The following is a 15,160-nucleotide window of genomic DNA, read 5'->3' on the forward strand; positions in this document are numbered from 1 at the left end:
TGTTTCTAATGTTTTGTTTTATTGTTTTTGAAATATCAACACGATTGCTTTGGGTGTATATTCATTGGCATTGACGTTTGATGTATTAATTTTATTGAAAATCCATTTCAATAATATCAATAATAAGAAGAAGAAACGTGTCACATTTACACACTAATACTACTGGTACAGAAAGGTTTGGCATTTTTAAGGTTTTGAGAATGAGAATTGCGCTTGATAAAACTTGCTATGCAAGCTAGCTGTGCCAAACAACAGCAGTAAATGGCCACAATAAACACCAATTCACCACAAAACTACAAATGAGGCACATCATGCTAATCTGAACAGAAATGGACAGGTCATGAAAAAAAAAAGATTTACGGTAGAAAATTAGTGTTGAGACATGTACATTGCCCTTAAGAGTAACATTCCTTGCTCCAGTAAAACGCCAGAGTACTAGCAGACTGTAACGATAACTTAACACCACCTGCCGTTCTTGTTCAACTCCAGGGGTTTCACTTCTCACTCTGCTCTGTGAAACCACTGTTGGATGTAGTTACATGGAAACACTTCTGGACTTGTGTGAAGGTGAGACAAGCTTGAGACTTCCAACCAACTAAGTCTAGTGTTAGGTTACTTTTCTAAACAAACTGGAATGCACTGCACTCACAAAGCTAGCTTTAAGCAAGTGAAAAAAAGTAAGAATTTTTATAGGGCCATCAGAAAATTCACTTCATTCACAGCAGAAAATAGATGCCATCAAACCACAAATACATTCCTACAGTACATTTGGGCAAAATATGACAATGAAATCCAACAAAAATGTTTCACTTTTTCGCGATTAACTTTGGAATAGCATATTTTAGACATATTTAAGAAAACTGTACAATTATACTTACAAGGGCATGCAGAGTGACACAATAGTAAACAGACAAGCAATGACAGTTTATTTAGTTTGCTATAATAAGCTGAATAATTCATTAGTCAGAAAAAATGTGAATGTGAAGGATGACAGCACAGAAAAGGTCTTTAGGTATGCAGTTACCGAAGTGAAGAGCGCAAACCAGTGTCCAGATGAACAGGTAGGGCAAATTTGATATTTCATTTTTATTTAAAAAGACAAGGTATTTTTTAAATCTCCCTTTTAAATGTGTAAAAAACAATCAGACAAAATAAAGCACCAATCATCTTGACATGACAGAAAGAGAAAAACCCCCAACTTGACAGCTTTGAGTAAGGTGCAATTCACAACAGTGCTTCATCTTTAATTTACCTGAAAGAAAAGAATTAAGTTGAAATAAATTGGAAACATGTTGGTTGAAAAATGACATGTTTAACTGAAATTTAAGCATGTCCATGAATCCAAATTTACGCATTAGTATTAGCTGTATAATACTTTGTGTTGGTACTTTTCTTGCTGCTATTGATTATTTAATTTATATTTTAGAAGTTTAGATTACAGTTAAAACCACCAAATCGATCATTTAGTTAGACTAGCTATGTTAAATTTTCATGTACATAATCTTTTAGCATTACCTAAAATGTTTATGCTCTAAAATGCTTTTTTCAGTCTCCAGTGAGATGAAAAACAAACAAAAAAAAAAACAATCCAGTAGAGAAGAGAGGGTCAAAATTCATCCATAGTGTTGGTAATTACATTTAGGGTCAGATTGGCTTAGATGCAATTAACAATACATGAAATTATTACATGAAGATATTTTTGTATTTACTTGTGTTATCTTTGTTTAAAATTAATGATCTGAATCATTTAAGCTTGAGAAATGGCAAAAGCAAAAGCAGTCTTGAAAGTACCAAAAACATTTTGGGCTCCTGTTATCTGTGGGAACAGATTGGTGAAGGGGCAAATAACCCCATTCTTTTTGAAACAGACGTACATTATTCATACATTAGATTTTGCTACACAAAGTGTGGCATAGCTGACTCTATTTATTAATCATTTCAATGCTTCAGAATGTACCCGATGCAGAACAGTTGCAAAAAAACAAAGAAAAAAAAAATCTCTTCTATTCACCAATTTATTTTGGACCCTCTTTTGATTCAGTCTACGTGTCTTTCAAAAACAAATGTTCTCATGGTCTATTTTCAGTAATGCTAAAAGACTACCAAATGACTATTTTATTCTTTCAATCCAAGAGAGTCTAGCACAAGACACCAAGGTAAAGTCAGAACTTTGACAATAATACGTGTATTTCACAAATTCAACAAATTAGTTTGACGAATACTGTAAGAGTTTGTCATCTCATCTGCTGCTACTTAATCAAACTACATACTTTTATATACATGTGACCTTGCTTATGTGATTAGTAACAACGTTACAGCAAACGTTTAGGGAATTCCCTTTCTTGTAACTTAACAACATTCAACAGAGTGTATTTAACACAAGCTTGTGGTCCCCCTGGAGGAACAGTTGCTGAGACCATAATTAGAACATACATTTCCATAGAAAGGTGAAATGGTTTTTGTTTAAGCCTGGCATAATGCTTGCGACACTAACTGACTGCGAATCATCTTGAAACAGCAGACCTTTGAGGAAATTGCTCATCAGAACTATGTGTGACTGGAGTTTTATTGGCTCTGCTAGTGGCACAGTCACAGCACCACTCTGTCTGAAGTAAGTGTGACACAGCTCCAAGCATGACTGCAGAGTCTTAGTCAGGCTTCTACTCTGCCAGTAGGTGACTTTATAAGCCTTCCATTTTCTGAGAATTTTGTCATTATTTTGTCTGAGTGCAAATTTGTTTATGCTTATTTATTTCACTCGACCTGATGTCATGTTGAGACAAACGTTTAAGCAGAGAGTCATCTCAGCATCATCTTCAGTTTGTTTCTAAACAGATGATAGAAAATGTAATGTAAATGCTTTGGTAAAGTATAACCCTACCTATAAGTTGGAATAACCAAGTTATAGGTATTGGAGAAACCAATATTTCTTTAAAATATACAGCCCAGTAGGTTAAATCAGATTAAAAACACTAGGAACATAGCCATGTTTATCTCTAGAGGTAAAAAACACATCAGAACAGGTCTAATGATGTAGCCAACTGAGCACATTTACCGGTTTGTTGCCATCTACGATATTAACTTGTCACTGCATTTTACTGCAATGCAGTGGAATCCCTTAAACAATCCCTTAATGTCTTCATAACTAGCATAAAGAAACACACACAACTGAATCTTTATACACTGTGGTTGTAAGGCCAGCATAGTAATAAGAAAAAATATATAGTTTGACACTGTCTGAACAAGAACTGTGATAAATCTGAAATAATCATACAATTTTTACCATTTGCCAAATGCTGAAATAAGAAATTATTTTGGTAATTCTAACTGACATAGGTAGGGAGAATTAAAGTCTGGTTTATTGTCCATTGTTTATGTGGTTTTACTTACTTGCAAAGAAATAAGATTTTATGCAACGGCTTATGAACATAGAAATGAAATAGGTTAAGTAAAGAGCAAAATGGCACAAATGTCTCCAAATTCACTGCTGGTTCTGCAAATGAAAAGACTATTTTTCTCTGGAGACTTGAGCTAATCAATGCAACAAATATATCGGACAAATCAAAACTGTGTAACAGAACTAAAGAAAAAAAATCTAGGTTTCTTTTGGTATTTGGAATTTTAATCTAATCTCACAGATGCTAGACTTTTTCAAGACTGTCAAAAAATGATCAAAGATTGAAACTGATGATGTGTGAAGTTGATACTGTTTTTATTATTAACCGTACAGTCCATCTGCTCCATCACATGACATAATCATGAAGCAGCTTCTGTTCAGATACTAGAATGACGGTGAATCTATGAGGAGTCTATTTATGCCTCTGTTATGGGGAAAGGTAACATGGAAATGGGTCTCAACAGTTTTGTCTTGGTGTGTCTAGAAGTGTAGTAGTTCCACAGTTAAACAGACTGAATGGAGAAATAGAATGGTTATACTGGCATTACCATTTCACAGATTACTTAAATAATTCATATCATCTTTGCTTGTAAAAAAAAACACTTAACACAAAAAAAACAACATACAGCTAAACAAAAATACGAACACCCTGTCAGAGTCCCCGAACATTAGACTTCCCCTCTTCCTTCATATGGTCTTTCCATCATTCTTTTTACTTCCATTCTTCTTTTCCTGCTGTTTCTTCATTGATCTCGCCATCATGCTGATCATCAGTTTGTGTCATCTGTTCGTAAATTCAAACAGCAGTCTATGATCTGTCACATTCACACCCCTCGTTTAATATTTACCTAGTCTCAGGCAGAACAGCTGCAACTTTCAGACTTCCTTTTTGCAATCATTTCAAACCACCGAGTGCTCATTGTGATGGTGATGGACGCTGCCAGTGCCCAGCACCGTATGGTTGACCGAAGACGCCGAGCGGTCGGATCCATCCACCACCGTCCCATTGACGTTCTCCTGCCGCTGGCAGCACAAGATCTGCTTGAAGGTGGCGCTCATCTCCTTGTCCCGGTATGAGTAGATGATAGGATTCATAGCCGAGTTGAACTCGGCAAGGAGCAGGAAGAACTTCTCATAGTTGAGGACAGTGCAGCTGGAGCAGAAGACATCGAGAAGTATGAGGACCAAGCCTGGGGTCCAACAGATTATAAAGGCACCTAAAGACACAAAACATGTATTAGATGTGTGTGCAAGTATCAAAGCTGTCATTAGGAGTGTGCTAAAAAAATAACAGACTAGATTCATTTGTAATAATTGAGAACATGCTTCCAAACAATGATTTAGGTGTCAGTCAACAGGAAGCCACAGTATCAACTAAGGAAATTCTTTTTTTGTCTGTTGCTAGCAAACAAGATTATTGTCAATAGATCTCCACCACTTAATAACCACATTGTTATTGACAATACAAGGAACCTGCAACACTCTCTGACCTCATCTGAGTCACTTCTAATAATGTAGAATGAAAGGAAAGTGATTTTGTTTCAAAGTGCCTTTGAAATGTTTTGAATTATGGCTGCAATACATTAGTGGGTATTTATAATGCTCCATAAGTGCAAAACAGCACTGAAAGCTTTTCTTGTAACTAGTAAAATATGGACACACAGCCCATGTTTTACACTTTTTTTTTGGGACGGCCCAGTAGTTTTCTTTTGGGATAATTCTGTGAAATTGTTTACATATGTGCAACCTGTGTACACTGAAGCTGATTGAGGATAGTATAATACAGAAAGTGTCATTTTATTGTCTTGATTATTTTTTTCCACAAACTGCTTGGATGTTACCAGCCTTTTAAACTTTTGAGTCCTCATAACCCCCTGAGATAAAACATTTTGAATAATAGACACTTCTACCACTTTAAGACATAATGAATCTGGACTTCTACTTTGTTCTACTAATATTCAAATGTATGTTGTTTCCAAACAATTTTCAAACATTCTTTTACTGTTGCATCTTTTTTTTCCCAATTCCATTTTTTTTCTTTTAGATCTGTCATTTCTGTCATGTCTTTGTCATTTCTGCAAGACAACTGCAGGACATTAGTCTCTTGAGACTATAAAAGAAAAACTCAATTAGGAATTGTGCAAGTGGAGAAAGAGTTGGGAAAGAGAGAGCCGACGGTCCAGCCTGTTATCCGTTTGTGCTGTTTAGGCAGCAGCTGCAGTAAAAAGGCTTGATCTCACTTCCCAGCTATGCAAGCAGACTCTCCAGATTCTGCAGAAGTAGTTGCATTTCCTGAATGCTTCACAACCCAGTATACAAAATATCTCAAGTACTATTTGAATCACCAAGGAAACAGCTTACATTTGAACACAACATGGTCAAAAATAAAGAAATGAATAAGGAAAAGAGAAGAAACCTAATAATGTACTCTTGCGCTGCGAAAGAATGAAACATGTTTATCTTTTGGAATAAAATAAAAGACAACTTTTAATCAAATATTTACAATGAGTTTGTTTACCTTGTGATATATAATAAAAAAGTACCTTTCCTCACAAAGTGTAAAGAAAAAAAAAACAACTTTTTTTCTCCTTTTCCCTCGTTACCTCTTGAAAATGCCACAAGGAGGGAAAAGGGGCAGGCTAAGTGGAAAGTCACTGGAGAAAAGTAAATAAACATACTGAAGCTGGTGTGGAAAAGGTTGAAATGTATGGTAATCTACTTTGCATGCTGTTAGTGTCTGGAAAGAACCTTTAGAGCTTCTTAGAAAGACCTGAACTACTTTGAAAGCAACATTGACAGAAGAAAACTCAAAATGAATAAATATTAAACAGAAGTGGGCATGATGTCACAGAAATAATAGAGACCAATGTGATATAACACCATGCAGTCACAACCTATTGAAATACAGCAGCACTTTCTGAACGGAGAGAAGTGTAGCGATGCAAAAACATGGCGCATACAGAGAAGGAAGAACATCTGCAAGTCGTACAGATATCAGATAAATCTTCGTTTCATTAGAAAATTAATCACTAAGTAGTTATTGCTGCTGTTGTTAAAAGGAGATCTGTTTTGGCACTTACAGCAACAGCTTTTCTCCAATAGCTGAATCATTGTGTTCCTTCTGCTTTTCATCGTTTTGATGTCTTATCTGTTACTGAAATGTGGTTCGGTTCAGTCACAGTGACCGCTCATATTTCAGGAATGCATTTATTTCTCCTTTTACGAGACATCAGCCTTTTGTTTCCTGAAATACCCTAAGAATATGGAATAAATCTGTTTGGCAAAGCTTCAAGAATGTTTGAGTGCAAAGCTGTCTATTCACCTTCAACCTTTACATGTTATGCCACATGACTACATGTGGTTTCAAAGTGTTTATTAGGATTTTAAGAAACAGTCGAGAGAGAACAGACAACTCCAAGGGTGGCTTAAAATCCAATAGACAATCTGTTGTTAGGCCTAATAAGTGTTGCTACCAGACACTGTAGCTATTGTTCATCTCTTGATTTACAGTCACATACTCTTTGCTATGACTGTAGGTACTTTTTTTCTATCTTGTTAGCCTTTAAAACAGATTAAAGATAAAATAACCCATTGCTTAGTACTGCTACTTACTGTCTTGGTCTGTAATACAGTGTAAAATCACAATAAAATACATAGAAGTTTATAAGACAAGTTTAAAATGATTATTCTTTGATGTAGATCAGTACCAGAGAGAAAAGGATGACATTCAAGCCATCAGCATATCCCCGACTACAGCATCTTTCTGCCTGGCCTTATAGCCACATGACCAGAGAGAGATGTACAGAAACAGAGAGGAGCTGCAAAAGCAAATGAGGTGGATTAGCAGTGTTTGCCAACAACAGCGCAAGACTGACTGTACTGGAAAATCTTTCTGCCCACAAAATCACCACCCATAATCATTTTCTAGCTACTTGGATGATGTGAGCTACGACAATATTTAACTTCATGTTGGGATAAACATAGTAGATTTTAGATTCCTTAATACAAAGAGGCTTTAGAAATGGCTAAGCATTAAGTATTGAACTCAGATTAAACACTGATGCCAACAGTTGCAGAAATTCACTTACAAGTTACTTATGATGGGCTGTGGTTGTGATAAAAGAAAATACAACAAAATTGGTCAACACAATACTGCATTTGACATTACAGGGAAATATTTGACAGTTTTTGTCTGAAGCAAAATCCATGATAATCACTATAAGGTAATGTGGATGTTGCATCCATTGTGTGACAAACATCCATCCCCACTCCCATTGTCAGTGCCCTGCAGCTAACAGTCTGAACCAGGCACATATTACCCTGCAAATAACAGGAAAACATCGTGGTCATGGCAAAAGACATTAATGTTGACAGTTAATCGGATCTGTCCGTGTTCTGGTAGGTCCAGTGAGCTAAACTCACTTTGCTCCTGTTGTGTTATATACAAGGATATGTGCTGATAAGTGTTTTTATAGAATTACGAAAAGATGTGCTTAGGATTTGCGTAACTTGGCAGAATTTAATCCTCCATATTTCCAAAGCTAATCCAATATACAAATAAATTTTTATTTCTAACTCAAAAATCAAATAAGTTAATGTGAAACATAAAACACAAGTTTGAGTCAATGAAGAGCTTTTGACTCAAACTGCTATCTTGGCAATATTTTCCCTTAATGAAGCTTTCCAATTATTTCTCATGTGTCATGTTAGCTAAGGTTTCAGCTAAAGTGATTACTCCCTCATGCTTAAATCCATAAGAACTCATTATTGCATTACTGCTCTCTTGTTCTCCTTCCACTTATATTTTTGTTTGCCGTTTTCTGCCTCTTTTCCGCAGCTGCTTTGGTTTCCTGTCTTATCTACTGCTTGCTTTTTTATTTTCAGTTTTTCATGTCATCCCCTGCCTACTCAAGTTACTTCTCTGTCCATAATCTTTTGCCTCATTCTGTCATTTTTTGTCTATCTCACTCTCAATTTAGCTCATTTTTTTAAACCACGCTATCCTCTGTGGTTGTGACCATCATCTCTATATAGCTCAGTGGCTTCTCTGCAGAAATGTTTTTTTCTCTTTCCTACTCTTTTCTATATCAGGGTTTCCAAACAAAATGAAGCTTAAATAAAAGTTCATGTTTAGTCACTGGGTGTTTAGTTAATGATAAAGGGGATTATGGTGTGCTGTGAGAGGGGGTTCTTGTAATGGTTTCACCAATGAACAAAGTGTCAAACTCAGAATCATGTTTTTGGCTCCAAGTATACCGACTTCCTTTACGGTAATATTTTGTTCTTCCCCTCAGTGCATAATTTATCTGCAGAGTTGTTGCTCAGCAGTGACTCATTTGCAAGTGAAGCTTCTGGTTTTTGAACCCGACTTTTGAATTTTTGTTCAAAGCAAGCAAACAAAAACAAATTCAGAGTAATGGTATCTTTTGAGTTCGACAAATATAGCTTGCAAATTGTGCCTATTTTCCAAAGGTGATTTGAAGCATTACTTAAATTTTTGCCTACATATCAAACACTTTGCTGCAACTTCTTGATTCTGTGGGTGGTTTTATGTATGTGCTTGTGGTTTCTACTCTGAGTCTATGCAATGCAACCATAAGTGCCTTACTACGAACGCACTTGGCTTTTGTATTCAGACAGCAAAGAATACAAAAGCCAAGTTTCAAACGTTGGTGTCACAATTTGACGTTGTGGAGAACCCCAAAAGACCCAGGGGGTGATGATATAGATGGTAAAGAATATTTTAATATTTTAATAACAGACCATGTAGGACGGAATGAGGAAAACAGGAGGATCAGACATCGAGTGAACAAACTGTAGAGTGGTTATATACTAAGGACTTGATTACTGGATGCAACACAGGTAAGGTAAAGGTTTGATTATTAATCAGGAACAGAAATAAAAAGCAACATAAGATGGAACAACATAATGTAAATAACCCAACAAAGTTCAGAAGATCATGCCGTCTGCCTTTAAAACCTAATCAATTCAGGATGTTCAGAGCTTATACCAATCAGAAATTATCCATCTCTTTAAATATCTTTAACTTGATTAACTTAACCAATGCCATCAGTTATCAAAGTTAAAATAGATCTCATAACATATTAATTATTTACTGAGTTAAACATCTTATTCTTAAAGTAAGTGGCCAGCTGTTTATTTCCATTTCAACAACTGTATAAAACAGAATATATTTCACCACAATACCTGTAAAATAGGTTGTCAAAATTAATGCAAGGAAAAAAAACTGATATTAAAAGAGGTCAACAGTAAAAACAGCAAATTGGGGAGATTAATTGTAAACCAAATATGTATTCCTGAATTATTAAGACACCTCACAGTGGTTCAAGGTTTGACCCAAAACACACAGAATTTTCCATGAAAACTTTAAGAACCACATCAATGTTCAGGCAGCACTTGGAGTTTGGCTAAATGAGCGACTGATGCTGCTGAAACGGGACTCTAACAGACAGATGCAGCCATTGTTAGAGATTAGAAAAGCCTCACTGTGCAAAAAAAGACTTCTTGGCAACACCCAAACATTCACAGAAGCACACGGAAAACAGGTGACATTATGATCAACATACCAGGCGCGTTTGAACGCTTATGCTGGATTGTAGAGTTTGACTCACAAGCAGCCCTGATTGGTTCAGGTCTCAGTTTGCCAGAAACCACATATGCAACTGCAGAAAAGAAATCACATAATTGCCTGGGTCTGGAAGACACATTTGGGACCATCTAACAATTTCTTTCAGTCCTCCCTTTGAAATCCAGACATAAAAGAGTTCTTGGTTTGTTTCTGTTCACTCGAACTGAGAGATTTTGAAACAAATGTAAGTTAGTGATATGCCATCTGGCTGCATGTGTTTGGGGATGGTATGACTTGGCATGCCACATTGGCTGATACTGTGACTTTATACTGCACCACAAGCTTTAAGATAATCAAATCATTCACAAAAAAGACCCTTGCAACCACCAACAACTGACACACAGACGCCCACACATTCAGGAATTGCCATGGTTAATTAGAAAGGGCTGTTGGGTTAGCGGAGATGAATGTAAAGGGTATCTGTTCAGGTCATTCAAACAAAATGTTCTCCTGATGGATTGCCAAATTGTAGCAGTGGGACATGTAACTGTTCTATTGTAAATGGGTGGCCCCATTGGATGACTCAACCAACAAAAGTTTGCTACTGTAACAATATCGCTGTCAACTAATCCACTTCAACTGTAGTCAGATTTACCAAGTGTTTTGCATTTCAGAACTTTGGTTTTCTTGTGATACAGATTTGTCGTATTGGACCGTTTTGCGTTTTCACGCAAAGCAATATTCTCAGTCAAACCTGAAGCTGCAAGCAGAGACTTGGATTTAAAGAAACAGACATTAATTGTAAAAGTCAACTAAAGTATCATTGTTTGTTCATTGTACATATAAAAGCACTATATATGGTTATATCTGCAATTTTAGCAATAATATGACTTGCTTGCCATTTATTGATTACTGCATAAAATCATCTTCAGGTCCACCTAAAACAACTTTTTACTTTTAAAAAGTAAAAAGTAGCTCAGTGGTTACTTGTTGTTACTTTGTAACCACTGAGCTGGCCGACTATGAGGTTTGAGTGAATCTACGTAAAAGATAAATGAATAAAATAAGACAAAAAGCAACTTTTAAAAATGTAAAAGTTAATGTCACTAACTTAATGTAACTAACTTAATGTGCAATGCCTATAAATTAGCTAACTGTAGTCCAAATGTTATTTTGCATGCAGTGATCCTGTGAAGAAATAAAGTTGAAAAAAAATATACTCTGCTTAGACATTAATAGGAAGTACAGCTGGATTATGTTTAGCATAGATTTTGTGATAGCTAAGAAAAAAGAGAGAAGGAAAGCTGAATATTACCTGTGTGACCGTTTATATTCCATCTGACCCCTTTTCTTTGTACTCATTCTTGTTCTCTCTTTTTAAGACCGCTCTTTTCCACTTCTCCTTTTGTTTTACTCATTCTCATCATTCCTCTTTACGATCCTTCTTCATCCCACTTTCATCTACCAAATCCTTCTTTACGAACCCTCTTTATTGCAACCATCCCTCTCATCCACCTCTGACTCCTTTTCACTCCACTCAACCTACTAATCCCTCTTTAACACCACTGTTTGCTCCACTATCCTTCTTTATTCTATTTACAAAGCTTTTTTAAATAACTTGAATCATCTTATAAAGACAGAAATAGAGTTTACAGATAAAGCTCAACCTCCTGATCCATTGATGTTCCCTTCTCATCTTTCCTCTTTGATGAAAAACAGTGAATTGTGTTGATGTGTCCTCTCTGCTAGATGAATTACTTGCATCTTAATGAGTCAACATGAGCTGCAATACCTTCCACTACCATGTAATTCTGTTCACAAAGTGATTGTATAATCTTTCTTCAAAAAATACTCCATGACTCAATAATTCGACCATTTAGACCTTTATAAAACAACAAAGTATTTTCAAAAGTCCAAGATTTTTTTTTTCCATTTTCTTCATACATTTATTTTGACTTGTGTTTCTGTTTTATTTCCAGATGTGTATTCATCTGTTACGTAAACAACACAGATAAACAACATTGTGGTTCTGTTTTTCTTTTTTTTCCATCAGTTTTACGTGAATGAAGCCAATCTGTTGTTGGACTGTTCTCCATTAAGCTCAGAGGTTTATGTGACTGTGGGAGACTTTATTTTTGCACGGTTTTTTCTACCCCTGTTTATGCAGATGTGCGCATTTGTGTAACCAAAATTTTATTTTTCTCCTCAGTTTCCCCAAGGGACAACTGAAGGAAGGACAAAAGTCAGGAGGGCAGCAGTGATTATAGGAGAAGTTACAGCAGTTCTTCTCTGAGAAGCAATTTATCAAAACCAGTAACATAAGGTTGTTACGTCATAGGAGATTTGACATCATGTGATATTTTTTTTGTTTTAATAAATCCTCTAATGCCTGTCAAAGAGTCCAGGAGCAATGTTAATACAGATGTGACTCACTACTCAGTCAAAGTTGGCAGAGGAGAGTGATAGATGGAGCAGGAGACATAATATCCAGCATCCCCTGTGGTATTTCCAAATGAGCTCACTCAGAACCTGGAGAGGATTCCTGGCTGAATAAAAACAGATCACACCCTCTCGGGGAAGCTTTAATTTGCCAGTAATATTTTACTTCCAGTGACATGAAATAAGTGCAACTCTGTAGAAACTTGCTTTAAATAAAAAAAAAATAAAGTAACACTGGTCCGTTCCTTTTGTATGAGCAGTTTTATATATAAAGTCTTGTTACTTGTGATGTTTGATCTTCTCTAAATACAGTAATGTGCTACACACTACTATAAAAAAATGATGCTTTATGGGTTCAATCCCCATACTGGCCAACTGAAACATAAAGGCTTTCAGAAAATCAACACTTCAAAATAGTAGAAGGCTTTAAATTAAACCATTATGCATATTGATTTTGAAAAACATGAGAATATGACCACTTTTGTCAAGATCATGTAAGTTTTTCTTAAAATCGATGAAAACTCATCATTATGTATGGTAGGTTAGCTCAACTCGTCAGAGTGTGGTGCTAATATCGCTGAGGTCATGGGCAGTGATGTCAGTAACATTACTGACGTCGGACCACTTTTCAGTAATGAGTAATCCAACACGTTGCTACTTCAAATCCAGTAGTCAGACTGGAGTTACTCATCGAAATTATTTTGCGCTACTATTTTGTAATTTGTAATCCTATTTATAGTTTTCCAAACAATACTGGAACACACAAAATACTACAGTTTTTTTTTTGTACTGTTGTAACAACAATCTCCCCTTCAGTTCAACCTTATAAGTAGAGACACATTGTTGATGTTACCATTATAAAATAACTTGCAATTAAGTATTGGCAAAGATCAATGTAATTTTCACAGGCGGCAGGGCGTTGTTGTTAACAGCTGCTGAAAGTAACTAAAAAAAGTTACTTTTAATCTAACTAAGTTACTTTTTCAAGGAGTAATCAGTAATTCGATTAAAATTACTTTTTTCAAAGTAACTATGCCATCACTGTTTACAGAGATGCAAAAAGCTACAGAAACATTTTCCGTAAATTGTGTAATCATTTAGATAATAAAATCTAAAAGTCATAAAATTTTAATTTAAATTAAAATTTTCAAATGAGTTTGAGATAGGATACAGTTCAAGTCTTAAGTCAAGCATAAATTATGATTGCCACAAGTTAGCAAAATTAAACAAACTGGTTAAAATCTGATTTGTTTTTTTTTAGCTAAATTTTGTTTTGTTCTTTAATATATGTTCAATCTCAACCCAGGAGGGTTTTTTAATTCATATTACTGTAGAAAATTTGATCAAGTAAAACACATCCTTTTTGGTACAACAGTTTCAAGTAGCAGTGGGAAATAATTAATCCATGTAAAAAGGAAACAGTCCTTGCCAAAATGTAAAAGCGTAATCAGATTCTACCAAATTATTTCAAATCTGTTTTATGTTATGACTTAGTGTGTCTAATAAGACAAAAAAAAAAAGATCTCATGAACCAAAAGTTCTATTCTCAGGAATCAACAGCTGTTGGCTCTGAATCTGAAACATGTGTGCAATAATTTATCAGGAAAGTTTTAGCATTGCTTCAAGGGTAACTGATTCACATAGGCATTTGGGAAGCTGAAGGCAGAAGCAGCTGGAGAGACGCTGGGATGAGTTTAGATTTTCATTTACCCCAATGTGTAAAGTTTCTAGTGAGTTTTTGTAACGTTTCGCTGAAATAATTTCAAAAGAAGATATGACAACAGAGAAAGCGGTAACTCTTAGTGCCTTAACACAGACTATGGTATATTTCCTCTCACCATCCGCTTACATTTTTAAAACGCAGTGCAAAAATAAAGCACTCACATGTTTCATATTTAACATTTTGCCACATCTGGACCCCACAAACATAAAGAGAACACACCATCAGGCAGAAAGCGAAACCCCTTTCCTCTTGGGTTAAACAAGCAAAAATAAAACCAAGCATCTCTCCAGCAGCTGAGAATATATGTTTTCTGCTACTACTGAGAGAACATTCTACTCTCTACTGTTTTGTATTAAAACTGGCTGCAAAGACAACAAATACATCAAGATGAGATAACATAGAACACCGGAGACAAATCGTGTGGAATCCTTTGGTATGTTTTGTCTGGGTCCAACATATCCTGTTTTCAGGCACTCCGAAGCCCTTTTTCCCACAAATCTTGCACTAACTTACTTTGTAGCCACTGAGCTGGCCGACTATGAGGTTTGAGTGAATCTACGCAAAAGATAAATGAATAAAATAAGACTAAAAGCAATCTTATACACTGAAGAGTCCTGGGGCCTTCAAAATGGAAACATTGCTCTGGTAAATGTTCAGACATGAAAATGTCAGACTCTGCTCACTTCTGAACTTAAATTCAAAACAGACCATGTTGATTAGAAATGGATGCCATCTAACCCATGCACTGGCAGGCACAAAATCAACTTAGACACAACAATATTAGGTAAAATGTCCTTCTTAGTAGGACTGTCATTTATCAACCAGAAAAAAAATATCTATTGTCAGTTTTACAAAGAAACTGGAATTTATCTGTTTAAACACAAGTATATTGAGCTTTAAGACCATATTCCCATTTCATAAAGCGTGTTTTGTCATGTTTGATTAATGATTTCCATTATTTTTTTTCTCCAATTGCAGTAGACCTGAGCTCAAAGAAGAAAAAGAAAATTGT

General features: G+C 35.6%; 1 protein-coding gene across 1 annotated transcript in view; it reads right to left on the reverse strand.

The window, feature by feature from the left end:
• The window catches only part of lpar1 (lysophosphatidic acid receptor 1), a 35,990-nt gene continuing 20,830 nt past the window's right edge, over positions 1-15,160 (reverse strand). Inside the window, exon 3 of the mRNA XM_005814026.3 lies at positions 1-4,614. Within this exon, the coding sequence (XP_005814083.1) occupies positions 4,298-4,614 (317 nt within the window). The 3' untranslated portion in view covers positions 1-4,297. The remainder of the gene's footprint in view (positions 4,615-15,160) is intronic.

This window comes from Xiphophorus maculatus, chromosome 8, assembly GCF_002775205.1.
Source record: "Xiphophorus maculatus strain JP 163 A chromosome 8, X_maculatus-5.0-male, whole genome shotgun sequence".
In the NCBI taxonomy this organism is placed as follows: Eukaryota; Metazoa; Chordata; class Actinopteri; order Cyprinodontiformes; family Poeciliidae; genus Xiphophorus; species Xiphophorus maculatus.